The sequence below is a fragment of the Paroedura picta genome, chromosome 4 (genome assembly GCF_049243985.1).
Source record: "Paroedura picta isolate Pp20150507F chromosome 4, Ppicta_v3.0, whole genome shotgun sequence".
Lineage (NCBI taxonomy): Eukaryota > Metazoa > Chordata > Lepidosauria > Squamata > Gekkonidae > Paroedura > Paroedura picta.
This window is the reverse complement of record NC_135372.1, coordinates 48,354,844-48,379,595: the sequence shown is the minus strand read 5'-3', so window position 1 is coordinate 48,379,595 and position 24,752 is coordinate 48,354,844. Positions and strand designations below refer to the sequence as shown.

The window sequence follows — 24,752 nt, the reverse complement described above, 5'->3', positions numbered from 1 at the left end:
CCGGACCGAAAAGACTCTGGCCCTAGTTGAGGTCAGGTGAGCCTCCCTGGGGCCAGGAATGACCAATAAAGTTAGTACCAGCTGAGCATGAATACACAGGTCCATTCTGCACAACGCTAATGTTGCCGAAGTGTTACCATTGTGTAACGCTATTTATTTTGCGTTATTCATGACGTAGTACACAATCTGCAACACTCCTGCATCACTCCCGCAAAAATCGCTTCGTTGTAAAAAAACGCTTGACTCTTGAGAACAACCTGCAACACATCCAAAAAAGACATGTGCGTTCTTAATACAGCGGTCCCTCCCTAAGCTCTCGCACCCGAGGTTCCAGTGTTGCGATTGCTATTTTTTCCCCTTAAACCAGCCAAAGCAATGAATAAGCGATGCTTCTTTGGCTGAAATCCCTCCATGAGCAATTGTCCATAAAGTTTCCAAGCACAATACAGCCCCCTGTTCGACCCTGCACTAATTTTGGCCAGAAATAGCCCTGGGGGGGGTTAATTTCAGAGCGTGTAAACGAATAAGCGCCAGCTCCTAAGCAAGCAAAAAAGGTATTTCTGATACATCGAATGAACGAATATGCGTTGCTACTTGTCTTTTCATGTTTAAAAAAAATATTTTTAAAGGGAAACAAGAACACAACAGTTAATTGGCTGCTCTCTTTGACTGACGGCCAGGGGAGGGGGGAAGCATGGGAAAATATCACCTTCTTTCTTTTGATTTCGGCGAGAACGGAAACTTGTACGTTACGAGAGCAGCACTAGTGGGAGAGCCTTTTTTTCGATTGAACTGGCTGTGTGCATTACCGAGACCTGCCGCTTTTGCTTCCAGCGCTTTTCAATAGCACTCAGACTTAGCGAAATTGCCCGTTGTGCGGAATTGCCCACAATGTTACCTTTGCAAGTTGGCACTGAAGTCCAGCTCCTATTTTTACATGTTGAAAACATTCCGATAATGTCATAACCTTCATCGCAATGATAGGCCACTTTTGCTCCAGGTGGATACCTTCCCTGAGTACCATTCACTGCACTACCATTGGCAATTGAAGGGGGGTTCCCACAACGTGCATCTAGAAAATATAAACAACATCTATTGTTATAAAATTAACAAGAATAGTATCAAGAATGCTTTAATTGTGTTTTATATACATAATAGCCTTCATTTCTTCAAGTACTAGGAATAATTGAGCTACTGCACTTTCTTCTTATAGTGTTTCTGTGATATCAGTTTTTTAAAATAGTAACAAAAGCAGAAGCAATAACCACAGCAAACCACCACCTTTACCACCACAACAATAATACAATAAAAGCACAAGCAAGCCAGAATCTGTTGCAGATGTTCCACAGCAGTCTGATATTTTTAAGGGAAAGTTCCCTTTTTCTTTCACATGCCAGAAAAAAACTCAATATAAAAAAATTTACTTCAAATATATGTTTAATAAAAGTAAATCAATAAAACAAATAAAAAGTAGTACAAGAAAAGCTAATTCAGGAGGAATATCTTAATAATTAAGATGTTGATGTTGGTATTAACCTCTTAAGAACACATACTCTCCATGCTGTATCAATTATTTTGTAGAGCAATACTGCTTAAAGAACGCACACACACAAACACACATTCTTTTGAAATGTTCTGAAACAATCAGTTAGATTATTATTATTATTTAATTTATTTCCCACTCCTGAGGCCGGCTCGTGGTGGGTTACAACCTCTGATAAAAATCTAATTTAAACCCCATTAAAATGGACCACAAAAGCACAGTAACAGATACATGGCAGAATACCTCCAACTCCCCCCCCCAATCCCCCCCTCTGGAGGGAAGGAAACGGTCAAGATCACAATAATTGCCCCATCGATCTTCCTCACTGTCCCAGGCCTCAACCATTCACCTGCCGGAAGAGCTCAGTTTCGTAGGCCCTGCGGAATGCTGATAGCTCTTGCAGGGTCCGCAGCTCACCCAGGAGCTCATTTCACCAGGTCAGGGACAAACTGAAAAGGCCCTGGCCCTGGTCGAGGCCAAGCATGCTTTTCCTGGGGCTGGGAATGACCAGTAAATGCAGAGCATAAGGCTTTGCGGGGGCCATAGGGTGATAGGCAGTCCCTCAGGTATATGGGTCCCAGACTGCTCGGGGAAAGGAGCAAGGCCGCCGCATCTTTGACATGGTGGCCCTGCTCTTTTCCCAGTGCCGAAGCCTCTCCCCCCAGGCCACTCACCCCCAAGTCCAGGATGTCTGAGATGGGCCAAGGGGCCAATTGAGAGCCATGCACTGTGTGGTTCCTGATTGGCCCTTTGGCCCTGGAGTGACATTCGGAGGGGCCAATCGGGAGGTGTTTCGCGGCTCCCGATTGGACCCTTAGAGTTTTTATCCTGGACTCGCCCTGCCCCTTTCTCTGCCCACTTAGCCCTTATGGCTTTATTGTTACCGCTCCCGCGGAGCATGTTACAGACTAGCAAGAAAGCCTGTTGAAATTTAAAACACAACAGGCACTAGCCTTCCCTCTTCCCCCTGGGCAGGGCCGCTGCAGGCTGGCAGAGGGGGGTGATGTGGCCAGGGGAGCGGCAGCCTATCTGATTAGCCGTTCATTGGATGGACATCCAATCAAGGGCAGGACAGCCTACCAGATTGGTGGTTCATTGGATGGATGGCTAATCAGATGGCTATGAATCCTAACTCCTCCTACCACCCCTTTCCCGTTTTATTTATGGTAGATCATTATTTCACAGATGATGACAAAAATCCTATTATACATTGATTATATACATTATATAAATAGAGCTTAGTTCTGAGAACACGTGCATAGAAACTGAGGAAACACAGAAGTTTTGTCATGTATGCTCTTCTCTAACACTGAACTACTCAAAACAAGAGCAAAATACACACCAATACAGCGTGGGGTTTTTTTCCACTTTCCATCTTCACATAGTATTTCTTCTTCCCCTTCAAGCAGGAAGTGTTCCTTACATGTCAATCGTACCTTTTCTCCATTTTCATAGTTTCTCACCTCAATGATTTCAGTTGCATTTGGAAGATGAGGTGGAGGTGGGCAGAGTCCTTTAACAAAGATATCTTTCCATCAGAAATTAGCGAGTCAAAATAACATGATATGTCTTAGAATATCAGAATACTTAATAAGCCTTGATCATGGTCATTTTGTCAAATATTTTCAGCAACTCCCTTCAGAGAAATATAAAACTGTGATAACGTAATTCTTCTGACTGAAATATACAGATCCACTTGGACCAATCTGTCCAGTGCTGCAGTACATTGTCTGAGCTTGAGGCATGTTCTAGCAAGGTCCCCTTGCTACCTGACCAGTTCCCTGGAAACGCAAATAATGTAACGCTGTGGTTCTCACACACTTTTTGGAGTGAAACCCACTTCTGAGCTTCCTTCCCTTTTCAGGATGTGGTTTAAGAGTAACTTGTGGAAGTTTCCCCCTCCATAGCACAACATGTTGGACTATTACATCAATTAGTCTATATTATATTTTAAAATATTTTTTTAATTTTAGAAAACAGATTAATAATATAGAGGGGCTACAAAAAGGAAAAGAGGGATTATAGATTATAGTTTATGATCTGGTTGGCTGAAGCCTCAAAAAATAATTGTCATGAAGTTGACATTTCTGTTCTTTTTCCTTTTTTGTGCATCCCCCCTTTTTAAGTCTGCATAAAAATCTCTAAAATTCTTGGCAAAAAAAGGAAAAGAATTATACAACATATATTGCTCTTCCGCCAGGCATGTGGTTTTAGGCCAGGGCAGAGCCCAGGTTCCATCTAAGATCCCTATTCCATTGGCCAGCTTTTCTCTCCTCTCTCTCTCTTATGGAACCAACGTTTGACCTCTCTCTGAACAAGTGGGGAGAGCCACAGAATAGAATGCCATCTTTGTAACAATGGGTATTATGGGGTTTTATGTGATTTTATTGTGATTTTATTATTTTACTGTGAACCGCCATGAGACTTTTGGGCGAACGGCAGTATACAAATCTAACTATAAATAAATATATCAAAGACAATTGCACATTACAGAGTGTATAAAGCAGAAAATATTTCTCCCGAACATCCCCATCATTGTGATATTTGAAACATTATCTATAAAATACAATTTTCCTGACTTCTGTTGGGGTACTTTTATATTCGACGTTTTTAAGTTAAAATTTCAGAAGTGATTTTTTTAAAACTACATTATTAGTTTCATTATTATTACATTTTCAATATTACAATATTTTGCCATTTCTACAACTTGCTATAACTTTTAACACTTCAACATACAAAGAAAAGTCTATTATATATCTCATAAGAAGAAAATAAAAGATGCTGCAACTCAAAAATCCACTTTTGTATTCAAAACTTTCTCATTCTGCTTCTGCACTGCCATACATTTATACTGTATATACGCGCATATAAACCGAGCCACCTAATTCCACCACAAAATGCCGGAAAACCTTATTGACTCGCATATAAGCTGAGGGTGGTGTTTGGATAGTGGCTTCCCTTCCCTTCCCTTCCCTTCCCTTCCCTTCCCTTCCCTTCCCTTCCCTTCCCTTCCCTTCCCTTCCCTTCCCGGCAGGATCTTTTCCCCCCTTTTATTCCCATTCTCCTCCTCCCTCTTTCCCCCTGACCCCTCTTGCCTTTTTATATCCAATTCTGTGCTCTTTCTGTTCCCTCCACTTTGAAGAAGAAGAGTTGGTTCTTATACGCCGCTTTTTCCTACCCGAACAAGGCTCAAAGCAGCTTACAGTGGCCTTCCCTTTCCTCTCCTCACAACAGACACCCTGTGGGGTGGGTGAGGCTGAGAGAGCGCTGATATCACTGCTGGGTCAGAACAGCTTTATCAGTGCTGTGGCGAGCCCAAGGTCACCCAGCTGGTTGCATGTGGGGGAGCGCAGAATCGAACTCGGCATGCCAGATTAGAAGTCTGCACTCCTAACCACTACACCAAACTGGCTTTGAACTCCTTTCCTCCTTCTGCTCTCTGCTCTCCCTATGAGACAGAGGCTTCAGAGCTTCCTGCAGACCTTCCTGCAACACGTGCTAGCCTTGTGCTAGCCTTATTAAGGCAGTGAGGGGGGAGGCGGAGACTGCCCTTCCCTCCCCTGCCACTGTCCCTCCCGGGCTTGATGCCTTGTTCCTGCTTCTGTTCTTCAAGCAGGTATACTTGTCTCCCACCCCCACCCTCCTTTCTGGCAGCTTTAAAAAAAATACTCACATCTAAGCTGACGGGGACTTTTTCAGCTTAAAAAAAGAGCTGAAAAACTCAGCTTATATGCGAGCATTTTGTATCCTGCTTAAATTATACACACTGCATTTCTCCTCAAATTTCATAGTTGATCTTAGTTTCTTAGATAGATTGTGAATTTATTTTGCAAGTTTATTTTCCCATTCTTCAGCGCTTGAATGGATGTTAAACTTCCATTTTGCTGTGTAGATAATTCTAGCTGCTGTCACCATATACTTGAATTTCTCTTCCAAAATTGTTGGCAGTTTATTAGGCAGTATACCTAATAGCATATTCTTAGCTTCCATAGGGAATTTAAATTTTAACATGTTCTGAATTTTCCCATATATCTCTTTCCAATATCTTTTTTTAAACAAGTTCAGCACATATATTAAAAGGTTCCATCTGTATCCTGACATTGTCATTGTAGTTTTTATCTACTTTCTCAGCATCCTTTGGAGTAATATACTATCCGAAAATAACATGCTATGCCACTTTTCTCTTAATGCCTGACTGAGTGTGAACTTAATTTCTTTCTCCCATAATGGTTCCCACTGGTGCATAGGTATTTCCTCCCTAAAATTTTGCATCCATTTCATCATACATTTTTTAAATTTCTTCTGTTTCTAAATGAAGTCATCTTTATATATCCACCATAATCTTTTTTGTTTTATAATCAGCTGTCCGGATGCAGTCATCTCTCTTAAAGCTCCACCCACCATATTGACGATATTCTTGAAACTGATTGGTAATATAGTAGTTGTTGAACGTTGATTCCTTCAGCTCTAATATCTGGTAAGGGGTTGAGTTTCCCTTGAGCATTTACCATATTGCTGTACATTTTTAAAAATCACTGTTGTTTCTTGTATAACAAGCTTCTACAGAGGACATGAACAAAGAATTTGGAGTACTTTCTCTAAAGTCCATCTGTAATTATATGACTCCTTTGTTGTGTTATAATTGTTTTGGTTAATTTCGTTATCCAGAAATAGTTGTGCAAAACTTCATCTAGGTTTGCTGATTCTAGTTTTAGTATTCTTTGTCTTGGATTTTTAATCAAGTCCACAATCCAGACCTAACCTGCACTTGATAATATAATTTTATATTTGGAACTGCTCTCTCTTTTTCACATCTTGGAATATTTTACAACTTATTCTTGTTTGGGTCCTGCTGGCTTCTTCCTTTCTTCCTTTCTTCAGTTTGGCATTCTAGGCAATATGTGAACCAGGCAGGTTTCCAAGATGCTGCCCGTGAAAGGGATCCAAGTACAGATTCCTGCCCTCAACTTTGATGTAAATATCTAGTCAGAGTTCAGTACAGATTGCCATTAGTAGGGCCACAGCTAATCAAGGAACCATGGGAGCAATTTCACCAGGGTTGAGCCCAGGGCACAGGAGTTCAACAGGATGGAGCTCTCTATTGACACTCTCCATAGCACTCTCTTCTGTTTTAAGGCAGAGCAAAAACAAAGCAGTTAGCTGCATTGGTGCCAATCGGAGACCAGAGGTAGTAGTAGTACTGATGGCTTGACTAGCTGTTGATTCTTTCCCTGTGCTGATGGGGTGCTTCCAACATCATATGATGCTGCCTGTGTGGCATGGCCCCAAACTGACAGCCAAGGTTGCAGAGTTCATAGATGTAAGAGGCCTCTAAAATAGAATGGTGGCCCACTCACAATATGCAGGAAGGCAGTACTGATCTGTCCTGCCTCACTTTCACCACTTGCAGTTATCCTAGTTAAGAAAGCAACAACTTGTATAGAGCATGCAAGACTTTACCTCTGCAGTCAGGCCTGGGTGACCAATTTCCTTTAACACATTTTGTGGTATGCTGACTGGAATCACAGCTGTAGCTGATAACATCGAGGTTCTTATAGCGTTTTTTCACGGGGGTAGCATGTGTATTCTTAGGTATCTCTGGAGGTGCACAACCATCTAACAATTCAAATGTTGTTTAGGTAAGGTTGTTTGTTAACAAATAACAATGGAAAGGAATTCAGAAATTTGAAAAAAAATAATTTCTGTTATTTATCCATATAGAATGTGTTATGTTTTAAATCCCATAGAGACTTGAAATAAACCCATAAAACATTCCTGGCTACTCTTCACATTTTACAAACTGAAGCCAAGATGCCACTTGCTTATAGTTCCATTAATATATCATACTAGAAACAGAAAGAGAGCCCAGGTCAGGTATTTCTGCTTCATCTCTGTGCTAATGACAGAATCCCCAGAGCACCTACTGTACATATAGTTTGGCTGGTTTGTTTCTAACGTGATGGCTTACTAGCACATGAAGGTAAGTCCCACTGTCCATAGAGACACTTTGCTGGGTTGGTTCCAATGACTGCATAGCCTTGGTAACATTCGTATTTCACTGTTTCACCATGGAAGTATTGCAGTCGTTGGGTTTTGGCTGTGCGTCCATTGATAACACGAGGAGGTGGCTCACAGGTTCGTTCTTCCGCTATAGTAAAACACATAAAGGAATGTGTTTAAAAATGAGTAGGCCCTGATTCTAATGCCAAAAACATTAGTGGGGCTCTTATGGGAGGAGGCCATTTCATTCAAATCCCAGACACAATCCAGTCCCACATTTCTCCATCAACGTGGCAATGCTCAACATCGCCTCTATGGTTAAGAAAGCATTTCTCATGTGATCACTGCAGGGATGTACAGCCATATGACAGTTGTGAGTTCCCATGGGAACTTATTTCAGAAGCACCATATGATCTGATTTGGAACATTTGAAGAAGAAGAAGAAGAGCTGGTTCTTATATGCCGCTTTCCTCCACCTGAAGGAGTCTCAAAGCGGCTTATATTTGCCTTCTCTTTCCTCTCCCCACAACAGACACCCTGTGAGGTCGGTGAGGCTGAGAGAGCCCTGATATCACTGCTCGGTCAGAACAGCTTTATCAGTGCCATGGCAAGCCCAAGGTCACCCAGCTGGCTGCATATGGGGGAGTACAGAATCAAACCCAGCTTGCCAGATTAGAAGTCCACACTCCTAACCACTACACCAAACTGGCTCTCACTTTTTCCAGGCATGAGGTGTCATTGTTCTCATAAGTGGGTTCTAAGTGCATTGAATGTAGGCCTTCCAACAGGGCAAATAAATCCCTGGGACAGTTTGGGGCCAGAAAAACAGCAGGGAGGGATCTCAGAAGTCCCTCCCCCCATGTCACAATCCCACTCTGAAGAGGGCTGCTTGGGGCTCCTGAAAGGAATTCCTGCAGGGAACTCACAGCTGGCTGGTGATCATAAGAAAATAAGAAGAGGGCTGCTGGGTCAGATCAGGTGGTCCAATTATTCATAGAATCACAGCATCATAGACTCATAGAGTTGGAAGAAACCTCCAGGGTCATCTAGTCCAACCCCCTGCACAATGCAGCAACTCACAATGACCTGCCCGCCCACCCTCAATCTGCCTAAATTAATAAAATCAGCATTTCTGCCAGATGACTATCCAACCTCTGCTTAAAAACTTCCAGAGAACTCACCACCTCCTGAGGTAGCTTCTTCCACTGAGGAACTGCTCTATCAAGCATCCTGTCTCACATACTGGCTGACCAATTCCTCTAGAGGTCCCAACAACAGGACACAGGGGCTAAGGTCTTCTTGTAATGGAGTCTCCTGGCTCTGGTATGCAGAGGCTGACTACCCTATAGTCATTATGGCTAGTAGTCACTGATAAACCTATCCTCCATGAATCTGTCTAATCCCATTGTAAAGCTGTCTATGCCCATGGCTGTCACTACATCAGAGAATTCCACATTTTGGTCACTCTTTGTATAAAAAAATATTTTCTTTTGTCCATCCTGAATCTACTACCCATCCACTCTCTTGGATATCTTTGAGTTTTAGTACTCTGTCAAATTACTCTACCCCGTGAATAACTTTGAAATTCCTATTATGTCCTACCTAAGGTGTCTCTTTTCTCAACATAAAAGTTCCAGACTCTTGAGCCTTTCCCCATAGGAAAGGTGCTCCAGCCCCTAATCATCTTCATGGCCTGTTTTGGTACTTTCCAGTTCTGTGATGTCCTTTTTGAGATATGTACTGTACACAGTATTCCATATTCAGTTTGAGCCCCAGTCCCTCACACACAGGTTTTCTGCTATTGGAAGCAGCCCCCCGCCCCCAGCTTCCCCACAACATTGTGGTGCTTCTGTGCACCTTCTGAATGTCCCCAACATTCCTGAGAGCTTTCTCAAAATTGGTTTGCTATTATGTTGTGAGAAAGATTGAAGAAAAGACAGAGCGGCACCTTTGTGGACTGGTAAGTCTGGACCTTCCTAGTCCCAGTTAAATCAGCACCATTTTCTCTGTCCCATTCTCCACTGCCAATTTTTTAAAAAGCCTCGAGTGGCAATGAGGGGACTGGCTACCATGAGAGACTGTCAAAACTGATCTGGCTCTATTTTTATATAGCCACATCTACTTAGAAGTAACTCTGAACATCTCCAGCCATTTCAAAGTTCAGTACATTTGCAAGGAATGTCCCCAGAGTTGTTGACAAGTTTATTTTTATTTGGAAGTGCATATTTTAAAAGGGTTTTCCATACTTGGAACAAAGCTATAGTCATCCTTTTTCTCAAGAAAAGTACTATAATTTGTTAGAAATAATGTCATTAGAATTGACACTTGTTTTTGCATCAGTTACACAGCCTAGAAATGCAATAAAATGCCAATATGGACATGGGAAATTTGTCACAGAAAATAGATGGAGGAAAAAGTCTCCCTGATCATGCACAGAACTAAAAAGAATTTTTTTAAAACAAAAAGCATACTCATACATGCCTAAATTTTAAAATGTAAAATTCAACTTCAACATTCACATGAAGTGACAAAGAATACTTGGATAATATTCATCATCAAAATTTGCAGAGCGGAATTTTGAAGGTAATTATTTTAGGCAATTTCATTTCAGATTTTCTTACAATAACTTTCAAGTGGAATTCAGAGCTTGGCCTGCCTAGAGATGGTTTGTAAATTATCTGCAAGATTTACTGCAATTATTGATGCAGTACATTTTGTTGCTGTACTGAAGATAAAACACTGAGACTATAGAATAGCCTAGACATTTAAGTTCATCTGATTCAATGCCATACTGAGGAAACAAAAATGCTCACACTATTTCAAATGTTATGCCCTGCTGCAGAATAATTCAAGTACTTTTATTTCAGAATTTTATATAGCATTTATAACAGATGTTATATGTGTATATGTGTGTGTGTGTGTGTGTATATAAACCTACTCAGAAAAGAAGTACCCGTAAAGTAGTTCTGTTGTTTTTGCATCAGTGAGAGAAGCAACAGCATTCAGAACACACCCTTACACCCATTAACAAATCTCTTTTGAAGGCACAGCTTACCAGTACAGGAGGGCAAAGATGTCCATTGTCCATCAACACATTCTATCTTCCGTGATCCAGTCATAGAATATTTGAGGTTACAATTGTATTCTACCTGCTGACCATGTGAATAGACTTCTTGAAAATCAGTGATAATTCTGCCGTCTGTAATGTTGCTAGGTGGCTGACAAGAGCTGATGTTTCCTGAAGCTAAGAAAACATTATTCCAGGCCTGACTTTGTTCATTCAACACATGTCTTACTATGACATACTTCCAAGGAGGAAAGTTTAGTACCATAGTCCACAACTGCCTCAGGCACTGCTGCTGAGTGCACTGAGTTCTAATCTTGAAGAATGGGGCTGGGGCAGATTTATATTACTGGCACCAAACAATGGCATTGAATAAACCTGGAGCAGCAGTTACTATTAAACTTGCGAGTAATCTCCGAGGGATGAAACACCTCCATATGCATTTAAATATTTGGTGAGCTCATCATCTGTATTATCCTTTTAGGGGAATTATATCACACTTCCGTATCAGGTCAAAAATCTAGGGAAATAATCTTCCCCACTTAGTAGGATGATACTTGCAAGTAGCTTACCATTTGTTAGCTTGCCAAATGGTTATATGCATGGTATCATAACTTGGCACTTCGTAATGTATTATCTGTGAATTCCAAAAATGGCCCCCATCCCTACAGTTTAACAAAATTGTTCAAAAATATCTGGACCACTTCTGAATCAAGCCTGGGAAAATTCACTCAGTGCTAACTGGCAATTTGAAGGCTACCTAATCATATTCTAGAATGACTAAACACATCACCAAACCCCAAACAACTATATGCTGGGTAAATGGATTACTTTGTATGACAAAATACTGTAATACAGCCAAAACAATTATAATACTACCAAGTACATTTCAGTCTGGGTTTGCTAAAGAGCCTGTAAAAATACCTACCTTTACAGATAGGGGGTGGTGGAGACCATCCAAATTGGTAACACTGAGCAGAAACAGGACCAACTCTTACGCCTCCTGCACGGCAGCTAAATTGTACTACATCGTTGAACACGTACCGGTCCTTTCTTGGCTCAACATCCCCATTATCCAGAAGAAGACCTTCACATAGTATTTCTAAATAATTTTTTGAGGAAAACTTGTTTAAATTCATCTGTTTTTAAAATATTGCCAAGCAATCAAAAACATTATTACAAAATGAGAGTCCAGTTTGAAGCAAATCATTCCTTGCTAGTACAAGCCTTTCTTCTACCCACTTATTTAATTTAAAATAACAAATGAACACAAGAACAGACCAAACATTGATTTCAGCCATTTACATTGTGCATTCGCAAATGTTTAAAATGAGCAGTCAGCCCACCACCTCTTTGAACAAGCAATATAAAGTCATTTATTTAAACAAAACATTATATCCCCTTACAGATGACACAATGGAAAGGTAGCTTTTCTGAAGGCACAATCAAAACGGAGAATCCCTCAGTGCAAAGCAGCAGTAAGTTGCTGCATCCCTGCTTGAGTTTGGTGTTGCCTCCTCCATTCCCAAATAGCACGCTTTGCTCCATTTGGGCTTGAGAAAGCTGCCAGCTTTTTACCAGTCAATGAAACTGCTGGACTGTCAAGGTCAACAGCAGATACCTGGCAGGCAGCTTTACCCTTGGTTGATAACCCCCAGGAGGCTGAGGAAGAGCAAGAATCATACCTCCACTGAGCTCCTTCCTAAAATGGCCAAGTTGCCTGTTTTGGAAGACAACCTCCTACACTCTGGAAAGGGCAGAGGAGAAAAATGTGAGCAGCCAAAATGGCACACAATGATACCATAGAGATGCCCTCTGATGCAGGATCTGATTTCTTAGACTGGAGAGAATTTTCGGCCCCACCTAGGAGTCTGCAACCCAACGCTTGGGGAAAATTCCTTTATGCCTTATGTCACAGGACAATAAGTGATGAAACTGCATTACCACCTACATGGTACTGTGTACAGTATAATGAAAATGCTTTCAGCTGACTTTTGATGCTTTCATTCATAAACTTAGTATTACTACTTTCTTTTACTGAGAGAAGATAAATCTATATATTTTTAAAAAGTTTAATTTCAGATTATTCCTTTAGTCAAAGAGCAGCTATGTCAGGGGAAACTTTTTGTTCTAGAAAGTGGTGTTTTTTCATCTTTGCCAAGTGAGGCTATGACCACCCTACCTGTCCCCAGAACACCTGGCCTCTATGACCCATGCTACGGTCACTTCCAGACTAGACTTCTGTAACTCAGTCTATGCTGGCCTTCCCCTATATCTGACCCAGAAAGTGCAATTGGCTCTTGGAAGGTATGCCTGGCCCCAACCTGGTGGAATGAGCCCCCACAGAAGAGCTAAGGGCCCACCAGCATTTGGTTGAGGCCAAGCTAAGAAGATCGGGTCCTCCCAATATAGGCCCTATTTGCTGGTCATCTGGGTAGGTGTTACCTCCCAAGACGGTGATTGGGTGGCTGTAGTTGGGTGCACAGAGAAGAGGGGGTGGGGAGGATTTATTTTGCCAGTCCATGGGATTATATATATTTCTTCTGTTTTATGGCTTTTTGATGTGAAACATCTACTAGCGGGGTCCCCCAAACAGAAGCAGTAGATGGACGTGATGTCCGTCATCTCGCCCCCAGGGACCATGCCAGTGGATGGGCAGTGGCACCAGAGCACTGAGGCACACTCAGTGTTCTGGCGTCGCTGTTGCCAGGCGTCCGAGGAGGCCAAAGGCAGCCGCGGGAGACTGGCGGTGGTGGTGGGGGGCAGCACAGCAATGAACAGCGCTGCTCATTGATGGGTTGGCCCCACCCCCGCTGTGCTTCTGAAGCTGTGCCCGCCCTCCAGAGAGCTGGCACAGCCACAGAAGACTGTCATGGGCTGGGCCAGCCCAGCAACGAGCAGCGCTGCTCGTTGCTGGGCTGGCCCCGCCCCTGCTGAGCTGCCGAAGCCATACCGCCCTCTGCAGAGTCAGCAGGTAAAGAGAGGGGTGGGGGGTGGGGTAGAGGAGAGGAGGGAGGGGGAGAGGACGGAGGGGGGAAGGAACAAAGATTGTTGCTCCTTATGTAGATGTTTCACATAAGGGGCGAGCATCTTTGTTGGTACATTTTTTAATAATTTTACTGTAAACCGCCATGAGGCAGCATGGCCTGGGAGGGGTGTTCAACAAATACAATAACAAACAAATAAATAAATGGATAAAGAGAAGCTGGTGATTGCATTCGACAACAATCGTATTTTATGAACTAACGTTGGCATTGAGGCATTGGGCGCCATCCATTCACTGTGCACGTTGTTTTATCTTCTAAAGCTTTGTTGATGGTTTCATACCCATCTTCACACATGTAGGGCAGGTTTTCCCCCAAGAAGAAAATTGATTTGGTTGTGCTGATAATAACATTCCATTCAGTTGGCTTTTGACATGTCTCTGAAAGATAGAAGAAAGGACATTATTAAGGACCAGCTCTGTGTTTTATATAGTTCCAGTTCATCTACTTAAATCCTCTGTACAAGAAAGCCCTCTGAGACCAGATGCATGAAGGAACTGATATCAGGAATGGACTAAACTAGATCACAGACACTACACCCATCATTAATCTGAGGGATCAACATGGTGGAAATGTTAGAGCTAGCAGGGGATCTGAAAGATGTTAGTATCACGATACAATGATAGAAAGGTCCATGAACAATGCGTTCACCCTTGTGCTAATTAGTTCTTTCCCAGAGTGGTTTGCATCTAGCAAGAGTTGTCTTGTTATGATAGTATTTCTGGAATACAAATCCAGTTTGCCTGTCAGACTCCCAAAGATAGGTCCATTCGTATGAACTGATTCTTGTAAACTGAATTGCAAATAATTTGTGCATAATTATATTTCGACTCAGCCTTCCATCCTTCCAAGTTTGGTAAAATGAGTACCCAGCTTGCTGGGGGGTAGACGGTAATGATTGGAGAAGGCACTGGCAAACCACCCCGTATTGAGTCTGCCATGAAAACACTAGAGGGCATCACTCCAAGGGTCAGACATGACCCAGTGCTTGCACAGGGGATACCTTTACCTTTTTATACTTAACTAGTAATAAAGCCCACTGTATGACGAATACAGCGGGCGCTAGAAACTGACCTTGTCGGGCGGCGGGGCTCACGGCGGCAGCGACTCTATTGGGCGGCGGCTGTCTGAGGTGGCGGCCTGACGCCGCGTCAGGCCAGGAGCAACTGCGAGCTGCGCTGCGCGCGGCTCGCAGTTGCTGGGGCTGGGAATCAGAGGGACCAATCGGCAGGCGCAAAGCGATTGTCTGTCCTGAGGAAGGGTCCAATCCAGACCCTTCCTCATCCCTGACACATCCCGCCCCAGAATGCTTTACTGTTTTACAGCGGTGTACAGATTCCAAGTATGAGCCTATGTGAGCAATTCCATTGGCTGTGCAGTGTAAATGCAAAACATATATTTAAAATGTAGCCATTTGCATGACACATGGCCTGATTTTTTACAATCTTGGGATATATATAACCCAACCAGCCAAGCACATTTTAAACATGTACCAAATGGTTAGCTAGTCCATCACTAACTGTGCTGAATGCTACCACATCCATAGCATTATTTGAAACACCATTTGTTTTGAATTGTGAACAAACTGTTCATTAAACGCATGTATAATCCTGCCTTTCTCCTACAGTCCAGGTAACAACAATAAAAACAGTACAAAAATACAACTCTAAAACCCTCAAAATAAAAACCATCAGAAAAAAAATAAATTTAATGTACCTACAAAACAATTAAAGAGCCAAAGACTCTTAAACAGTTCTATTTTACAAGTCTTCTAAAACTGTAAGAAACATAGATCTGATTTCCTCTGGAAGCCCCTTCTATAATAGAAAATGTCCATGAACATGCAGTGGTGGGACATATCCTTGCAGGGGTCTAAATAAACAGAACATTCTGCTTTAGTGGGTGAAGCTGATGCTGGGAGAGATTGTGAAGTTACCAGCACTTTGCTTGGGACTGCAATGTATACATTGTAAAGTATGTGTGCTATGATGTAGATTTTGTTTTCATAATAAGTTTTTCACTCAAAGAGGCTTACAAATGCCCTCCCTTCCTCTCCCCACAACAGACACCCTGTGAGGCAGGTGAGGGCTGAGAGAGCTCTGACAAGACTGCTCTGTGACTCTATCGGGACTGTGACTAGCTGCATGTGGAGGATAGGGGAATCAAACCCGGCTTGCCAAGTTAGAAGATTCTGCTCTTAATCACTAAACCAAGATGACTATATGGGTTACACAAGAGCAGGTGGGCTGCGATAAAGGTAAAGGTAAAGGTATCCCCTGTGCAAGCACTGGGTCATGTCTGACCCTTGGGGTGACGCCCTCTAGCGTTTTCATGGCAGACTCAATACGGGGTGGGTTGCCAGTGCCTTCCCCAGTCATTACCGTTTACCCCCCAGCAAGCTGGGTACTCATTTTACCGATCTCGGAAGGATGGAAGGCTGAGTCAACCTTGAGCCGGCTGCTGGGATCGAACTCCCAGCCTCATGGGCAGAGCTTTCAGACAACATTTCTATTGCCTTACCACTTTGCGCCACAAGATTATTTTGCAGCAATTACAGTTTCCAAATCATATTCAAGGGCAACCCCACTTAGAGCATACTAAAATAGTCAGCCATCAAGTTTACTGCTGCATATCTCATCTATGGGAATCCTGAGAATTGGATACGACTAAACGGATGACATCATCATCATCATCATCCCATCTATTTGACCAGAAAAAGATAGTGATATAACAAAAACCAAACCATGTTTAATTACAGCAGCTGTATATGTACACTCGTTTAATATTATACGAAACCCAAGTCTACTAACAGTTCTTAAAGGATATTTAGAAGAGCAAACAGGCTCTTTATCCAGGTGAGGATCCAGAAATTTTCTTCTCAGATCCGAATAAATTACACAGAAAAAGAAAAAAAATGCCAGTAATCTCTACCAAAGAACTATCACAGATAAACAGTCTGGATCCCTGTCCTTGGCCTGAAAGAATTGTAAGAATTTAATTAATGTAAGAATTTAATTAATTATTGCAATAAACCTTTACTTTTGAATGGATCAGCATGATCATATTTGCAAAACACACAGAGGGAAGTTTATGTGCCAAAAATAGCATGCATTTTTGGCCACTACAGGGAGCTTTTCTACAAATAATAGACTGACTGGCCCCAAATAATCCATCTAGGATGGCTGATGGCTGAGTGAGTATTTGAACATTGGTCTCCCCAACTCAACATACATACCACTTTACTATACTGGCTTTTTAGTTCTATTAGTCACCTTTGATGGATATTTGACAGCTAATAGTTAAAGCTGTTACTTACTTTTCTAAGTTTTGCAGTTTTCACCCGTTTTACTGGTAATGTATAAAGAACACAGAATTTTCCAGTCATTGAACTACTTACGGACACACTCTGGTTTTGGTGTCCATCCTTCTCTAAGGCACTGTGTCTCTCCTTCTTCACTTCCTTCTCGAGTTGTGAAACCAATTTGACATCTATATCTTGTTCTCTCATTGAAAGCAAACTGGGCCTTTTGGTCAGTGAAATAGCCATTAGGTGGAGGATCTCTTTTACAGGTAGGTACTTCTAACAGAGGCAAAAGGAGCTAGGTTAGGCTGGACGAAAGTGACAGACCCAAGATACCAAGTGAACTCTGAACCTCATGTTATACTGGACATCTGAACATATTTCTACAGTCCTGATGACTGAATCTACACGCTGGCTCTCTTAACATGCTCCTAAAGTGCAAATAAGCTTAAGAACGGAGGATGAGAAAAACAACTAGTGGCAGTTGCCACTTTTCCTTGTGAATGATCTTATAAAAAAAGGACTATGGTTGATGCCAAAACAATATCTGGAACTGTTGGCCTCATTGTTGGAAACCCACCAAATCAGATTCCAACTAGGGTTCTTGTGATCCCACAGGAAGGAGAGAATCCGGCAATCCAGTGGTTGATTTTGGATTTTAATGCTTTTAAACCTATGACATTATTCAGATTTTCAAATTTGTATTTTATTTTACTTGCGTAACCAGTACTGTTGTAAATTTCCAGAGAGGAAGGGACATATAAATTTAATTATCATAATAATAACATTCAGTTCTCTGTAGCTCTGAGAAAACAATCATATAGCCTAGCTTGCAAAAAATCTTGTATTACTAATACTCTAATAATCCAATGAATAAAATGGTTAAAATATATGAAGATAAATAACATTGAGTTATTTATCTTCATCTATTTTAAATATTTTATCCAACACTCTTGGGTCATTGGAGTAATAGAAATAAAAGATTTTATGCAGACTGAGTCAGTGAATTGCACAGGTTTTTAAGCAGCCTACCGTCCTTCTTATGCTTTTATAAATGAAGGGTGTGTGGGGTACATTTACAGTCCATTCCATCACGATGTTCCATGAGATGGGCAGGAGATCCCTGATTCAGGTAAGGGATGTGAGCCCTTTTCCAGTCCATGGGCACTCTGATCTTTCACTAAGCATTTGGCCAAGATGAGTGAATAAGCCACTATCACCAACCAGAAGCCCCATAAACTGCACTAACAGAAAGTCAGATCACAGTGCAGTTAAAGCAAACTGTTGTTATTGTTATTGAGTTGTTGTTCCATATTACTGTTATTATTATTACTGAATCATTGTTATTACACTGTTGACAAGTTTCACTGTTAAATAAGTTCTATATTGGATGTTTACTATACTGTACCATATAAGTTGTAATGTAAACCACCCTGAGCCAAAAGGGAGGGTGGCATATAAACAAACAAACAAATACATAAAATAGTCAGTGGTATTGAACCAAAGAACTGCCTCTGAAGTACATATCCTCAGGAAAATTGGTTTTAAATCTGATCCTCAGCAAGAGCAGCAATAAAGCAAATAAACCTTTTTTAAATCATAGATCATTTTGTGTACTGTCTGGTACCAACCAAGATATCCTAGTGAACTGTTTGGCAAGGTCCAAGGACCCAGAAAGAACATCTCTGAACTATATTGCTCCAGGCTTGATGTGTGGCTCTAATTTGAAAAGGCTGCCAACAGATCAACAGATCATGAGGCTACTAGCACTCAGGTCTCCGATGGATCACTCATAATCTTTAACACCTCTAACACCTTTGGCTTGCAGGTGGGAGTGACTTTATGCATTAATATTTATGTTCCAAGATGCAGTTCTCCCACCTGTAAATTCTAGTATGATGAATATATTCCCCGTGAAATGTCAGAAATGGACTGTCCAAGTGAAACGTAATGGATGTTTTTCCTAATTCAGGAACCATATTTGCCCTGAGACAGCAGATTATTAATGGTGACTCTAATGTTGATTCCTTTTTGACTTTTACCCATCTCTTAACTTCTTGTTATCTACAGATAAAGCTCCTTCTTGGGTGTCACAACAGGAATCTTGGATTGATCAGGATTGGAGATTTTTGAGGCAAACCTTGCAGCTAATTCAAATCGAGGTTAGACTAACAATATCTGCCCAATCAGGGCAAGCACTGCTTCAGTTTCATTCCCTATACAAAGCTTTTTTGAGAAGGAAAAAAACTCCCCTTCCAAAATATCAATGTGGGAGGAGTTGAGTCTTTCTATTTCTCACAAAAATAATAAAAGATTCTGGGAATTGGTTGCCCACAGCATTGTTTGGAAATCCCACCACTTTAGTCTCTAACATCTCAACCAATACCTGGTTTCAACATTTTTCTGTACTCTATAATCAAATATCTTCTCATTCATCTTAAGTTTTGGGGGCCATGTATTCTGACTGACTCCCTCTTTGGGATCCAGCAACACCTTCCAAATGTTTAACACTGATTGCCTCTCTGACCTGTGGCAAAGCACCAGGAGAAGACTGGATCCCCCCCCCTGAGGTTTTTGAATCAAATACCCAATGTGGTTTTCTGTCCTGGCAGAATTGTTCACTGAAATAGATAGCTCATATGCAATATCCATTAATTCCTATTAACTGGAAACAAAGTATAAATGTACCCATAGACAAAAAAAAGGTGATTATGATGACCCACCTAACTACCATCCCATAAACCTGTTTGACATTTGATTAATGTTATACCATAGAATTCGAAGGGACTGGGCAGACAACAACTTCTGAACAAGCAGGTTTTAGAAAGGGTCAGAGCACCATTTATCATTGCTTGACCGAGATGTCCTTGATTAAAAAATGCGCTGCTCGGGAGCGGGATGCACCAGCATGCTGAATGGACACGCGCTTGCCTTTAAAGGTGCCACGTGCCCAGGCTCATCCGCTTTGCCTGCCGCGGCCGCCAGAGCAGCATCCCCCCACCCAATCCCTATTTGTTACCAAGTTTGCGAGTCTGGTTAAACTCTGTTTGTAGTTGGCACAGTGGTTTAAGTTGAACGAGACCAAGCCTGTTGGTCAGGGAGCACCAGTTTGCGTACTGGAGCTCCCTGGAGCATGGGAATCTTCGTAAGAGATCGGCCTTAATGAGTATGGCTGGGAGGTCTGGGAGGTCAGGGGCTCATGGCCAGGTGAAGGGGATGCCTAAAGGAGGTGACCACGCATTGGCATCAGTAGGTTGCCTCCCGTGGAGGGGTATCCGAAGGCAAATGTCACGCTGTCCCAGCTGGGAGAAGGGCGGGGCCTGCAGAGCCTAAGGATCCTAAATGTGCAGCTGGACGGCTGTGGGAGGTCGGGTTATTGGTTCTCGTGCTGGGGGCCAACCCTCTAAGGCAGGGGTAGTCAAACTGCGGCCCTCCAGATGTCCATGGACTACAATTCCCAGGAGCCCCTACCAGCGAATGCTGGCAGGGGCTCCTGGGAATTGTAGTCCATGGACATCTGGAAGGCCGCAGTTTGACTACCCCTGCTCTAAGGGGTTGGTAATTGTTAATAAACGGCCATGTTAAAGCCAAAGCAAGTTGTCACATCTTACTTTGGCCGAAAATGCCCAACTTCCAGACAATATACTAAAAATAACAAAGGCCATCTTTATGCTGCTTTTGTTGATGTACCTTCTGCATTTGATTCCATACATCTTATTAGACTTTGGCATAAATTGGGAATACAAAGATTGATAGGAGGTTACTTTGCACATCGAGGGAACATCATTCTAGTCTTTCAGTTAGGGTTAGATCTGCAACAGCTTACGGATCCAATTTCTTTAAGAAAAAGTGTCAAACAGGGATGACTCTTGGCCCTTTTTTGGTTTAATCTTTACATCAATAATATTGAACAGGCCCTGGATTCTCATGACTTTGCTCTTCCATAATTAATCTGTTGGAAAATACTAGTAATGCTTTATGCAGGTGATGTGGTCATCATGACCCTTACCGGAGCGGCACTGTGGAAAACGTTATCTAGGTGAGTTACTTACTGCAATGAAGAGCACCTGACAACCACAAGATAACAAAAATATTTTCCTTTAGTAAACATAGAACTACATTTTGCTGGTTCATTCCATGAAATAAAATAATTTTCTTCATTTAAATACCTTGGCATTATATTTCAGTCTTCATTATCATGGCAGGCATGTTTACATGGCAACAACTCTCAGGCACACCATTAAGTGAGCAATTATAAAGTTGTTGTAAACTTGTTGCAATGGTGTAATAAAATTTACTATAAAATTAATTTATGCCAATGGGAGTCAGTTGGTTGCCCGAGCACCCAAGGGCAAAATTTTACCACAGTTTCTATATGGTGCGGATATTTGGGCCAGGCCGGAAAAGGCTTTGGATAAATTTGAAGTTGTCCAAAATGCTTTTATAAGGAAAATTTAATTTAATTTAGTTTATCTTGTGATAGCAACCTTTTAGCTATGTTTCATAACTTTTAAGGATTTCATTTTCACTATGTATTGTGGACAAAGTGAGATTGTGGTTATTTTGGACAAAGTGAGATTGTGGTTATTTGTTATCTAGTGTCATGTGCATTTAATGTTTTTGTTTGGTTGATTGTTAACAGCTTTGGCTTCAATAATAAATTACTGACTGACTGATTCAGTTTCCTGCGCCAAGCATAATGGGGAAGAGTATAATGGCATAATCCTTGGCCCAGGAACAGCTCCCACAGCAGTAGTCAAGCCTCGGGGGGACAGAGGGATGGCCTCTGGACAGGCATATTATCCCTACCTGGATAGGGGAATGGAGGAATATGGGGCACACATATGGGGCACACATGTTGTCTAGCATTTACCCCTCCTCAGCTGGCTTACAGGGGCCATACAAGCATCCAGCAGCAGGACATTCCTGGTTCTCAAATGACATGTTATCACATAAGAGGACATGAATACAGCTTACCTCTGGAGATGCATTGTGGAGTGGGTGACCAGCCATTCTTTGTGCACTTGGTCTTCCCTCCAGGTTGTTCAGTATAATATCCCCTTTCACAAGAAAATGAAATTTCGTTCCCTTCTAAAAATGTAGCCCGGTAACCATAAACAAATTGGCCATGTGGAATAAGTGCTTTATGGTCACATAGTTCTAAAGGCAAACAGAGAAGGAAGAGTTTTCTATAAGGGAAATATTCACACCTCAGATTCTGTTAGCGAAAAAATTTACAAAAGAAAAAAAAATATCATATAGAAGTCATTGCAGAATTTGGCCTTTTAAAATAGGCAACAATATGGTCCAGGATGGCTGAGAAAGTTGTAGCAGGGCAGAGAAGATGCCCAAACAGGACAAAGAGATGCCCAGTCTACAGATGCTTCAGACGCAGAGACATCTGGAAAAATTATAGTAATCACAATTCAGCCTTTAAAAAGTACTCATAAGCACCTGCCGTGAAACGACTCCTGATTGGGCCCTCCGAGTGTCACAAAGTGCGGTTCCCCATTGGCTGGTTGGCTCCTCCTCAGCTGGGCCGGCGGGGGAGTCGCTACGCCAAGGAAGCTGCCTTCCCCGCGGGTAAGTCCTCCAGCAGGCTTACCCTCACCCTTGGGAAAGGAGCAGGGAGGCCACTTCAAAGACTCCCTGTTCCTTTCCCGCCCGGGGTCTTTTCGCCCTCCAGAAACACGCCGCCAGCTTGAGCAGGGAGGGGGGCTGCAGGAAACAAGCAGGGCCGCCAGGTCGCAGCCCTACTCCTTTCCCGCCCATGCACTGCGGCCCGTGGCCGTGGAGGCCACGCCCGGACTCAAGCTGTGAGACCGCGACACCTTGGGAAGCCTTTACCCAGTGAAGGCGAGCTGCCCACCTGCGCTGGAGACCGGCTGAGGTCCGCCTGCAGGCCCGACGCTGGCCCTGGCCTTCTGCTGCACCCTCCCGTACATGCACCTCAGTGGGGGGGGGGCGCCATTCTTCCACGGGCCCCTACTCTGCTCATTTTTATAAATGGGCTTTCCCCCTAGTTAGAATATAAGATGTTTTCTGTGTATTTTCAAGCACAGATCGTCTAGGATCGATACGCTTGTAGGGCGACCTTCCATAGCACCAGCTTAGGTTATTTGAACAGGTTCCTCTATGCATGCTGGCAAATTTTGGCAACTGTCTGATCATGATCTGCTAGTTCTTATGAATTCCTAGCATCATTAAAAAACACTCCCTCCACTCCTTTTCACCTTTTCTCTTATATCACTGCAACAAAAAGAGACAGAGATATACTGATTTTTATTGATAGCTTGAGATTTCATGGGACCATGAAATCATAGCATAAGACCATTATAATGTCATTGTGCTACAGCAGAACAGAATCACAGAATCTAGAGTTGGAAGGGGCCATACAGGCCAGCTAGTCCAACCCCCTGCTCAACGCAGGAACATCCCAAAGCATCCTAAACACCAATTACCATTAAAAAAAAACTTTTAAAAGGTACCTGTGGTGCTGAGGGGGAAAATGGCTGCTAATGGACAAAATTTGTGACAAAACTCCCAGTTTGCTGCTCCCTTCAGAGCAAATGTAACTGCATTCAAAGCAGCAAAGGTAAGAATGCTTACCATGGGGATGCAGCCATTTCAGTGGGTACTTAAGTGGGAATGAAAGCTAACTAACAATGCGACCTGTCACAATTACCATTTATAAATATCTTTAGACACCTTTAGGTGTCTACCTTAAGGACTAAAGCTTTAGAGTTTGCAAGAAACATTTTTAGTATATAATCATTTTCATTCCTAGTTGTTTAGGAATTGTTTAAAAATGGAAGAAGGGTTGAATGGAAATATTTACTTACTGAAGCATTTTGGTTCTGGATCCCATCCAGTTTTGGTGCACCATGAACGTTGCCAGTCCCTTTTATTTGCTGGTGAGAAGCCATCTTTGCATCTAATGTCAATGGAGTATCCCTCAGGTCTTGGGAAGTAGTAATCTCTGTCTCTCACATTGTATCCATATACGAATACATTCTCTGCTTCAGGATAGTTGCAGCGTTTTGCTTTGGAAGAGATGAGAGAGAAAAAGGTGAGACAAAGATCACAGTATTCTACTTCTACATCATTTCCCTTAACTTGGTCACCCATGGGAGACGGAACCCAGGGAAGGAAAAGGAAGGGGGGGGCTGCACTAGGGAATGACAGATAAGCAGAGAGAGGCTGGAAAAACAAAAATGGCCTTTGCTCTACCATGAAAAGGCTGCAGAAAGTGAATGGAAAAAACAGAAGAGGGAATTAAAAAAAAAACGGTCTGTGATCTGCAGGACTTTAGTTTGGACTCTGCAAGTTCTGACTTAGTTAACAAACCTGATGGTGAATTTCATGGATACCCAGGTGTCACATTGTTATATATGCCCAAGGTGCACAGTTCCCACTGCTGGGTCTAGTGGGGCTCCCTGGCTGCAATTTCCATCACCAGGCTCAGTGGGTTACACAGTTGCCAGTGCCGGGCCCTGCGGGGCTCCTAGGCATATAAGGTATATGGAAATACCAGGTTTCTAAATGTGTAGGAGAAAACCCTTTTCTGTTTGAACAAAGGAATGGCAAAAAGGCAGCTACACGTGTTTGTTAGGAAACATACTGTCTTCCTCACTCCAGCATGGTAAACATACACATATTATATATGAACACAGACAAAAGAAGCAATTTAGAATTCTTCATAAAAAGGGAGCAATCATAGGTCCTGCTCAGAACAGGAGAACCATTTTCAAATTGAGCAGAAGACCCATAGAAGATCTTAAAAGAGACAAAAAACAAGAA

The 24,752-nt window shown here is 42.3% G+C and overlaps 1 protein-coding gene across 2 annotated transcripts in view; it reads right to left on the bottom strand.

Moving 5' to 3' along the window:
- The window catches only part of CFH (complement factor H), a 70,475-nt gene that overhangs the window by 25,028 nt on the left and 20,695 nt on the right, over positions 1–24,752 (bottom strand). The window contains exons 8-17 of one of the 2 annotated variants that reach the window (XM_077332712.1): positions 23,795–23,995; positions 21,930–22,112; positions 17,049–17,231; positions 13,855–14,031; positions 11,536–11,709; positions 10,599–10,787; positions 7,512–7,691; positions 7,004–7,159; positions 2,886–3,056; positions 899–1,072 (exon numbers count right to left, since the gene is read on the bottom strand). In XM_077332712.1, coding sequence (XP_077188827.1) covers positions 899–1,072; positions 2,886–3,056; positions 7,004–7,159; positions 7,512–7,691; positions 10,599–10,787; positions 11,536–11,709; positions 13,855–14,031; positions 17,049–17,231; positions 21,930–22,112; positions 23,795–23,995 — 1,788 coding nt within the window. The remainder of the gene's footprint in view (positions 1–898; positions 1,073–2,885; positions 3,057–7,003; positions 7,160–7,511; positions 7,692–10,598; positions 10,788–11,535; positions 11,710–13,854; positions 14,032–17,048; positions 17,232–21,929; positions 22,113–23,794; positions 23,996–24,752) is intronic. The other variant, XM_077332713.1, reaches the window with a different exon arrangement.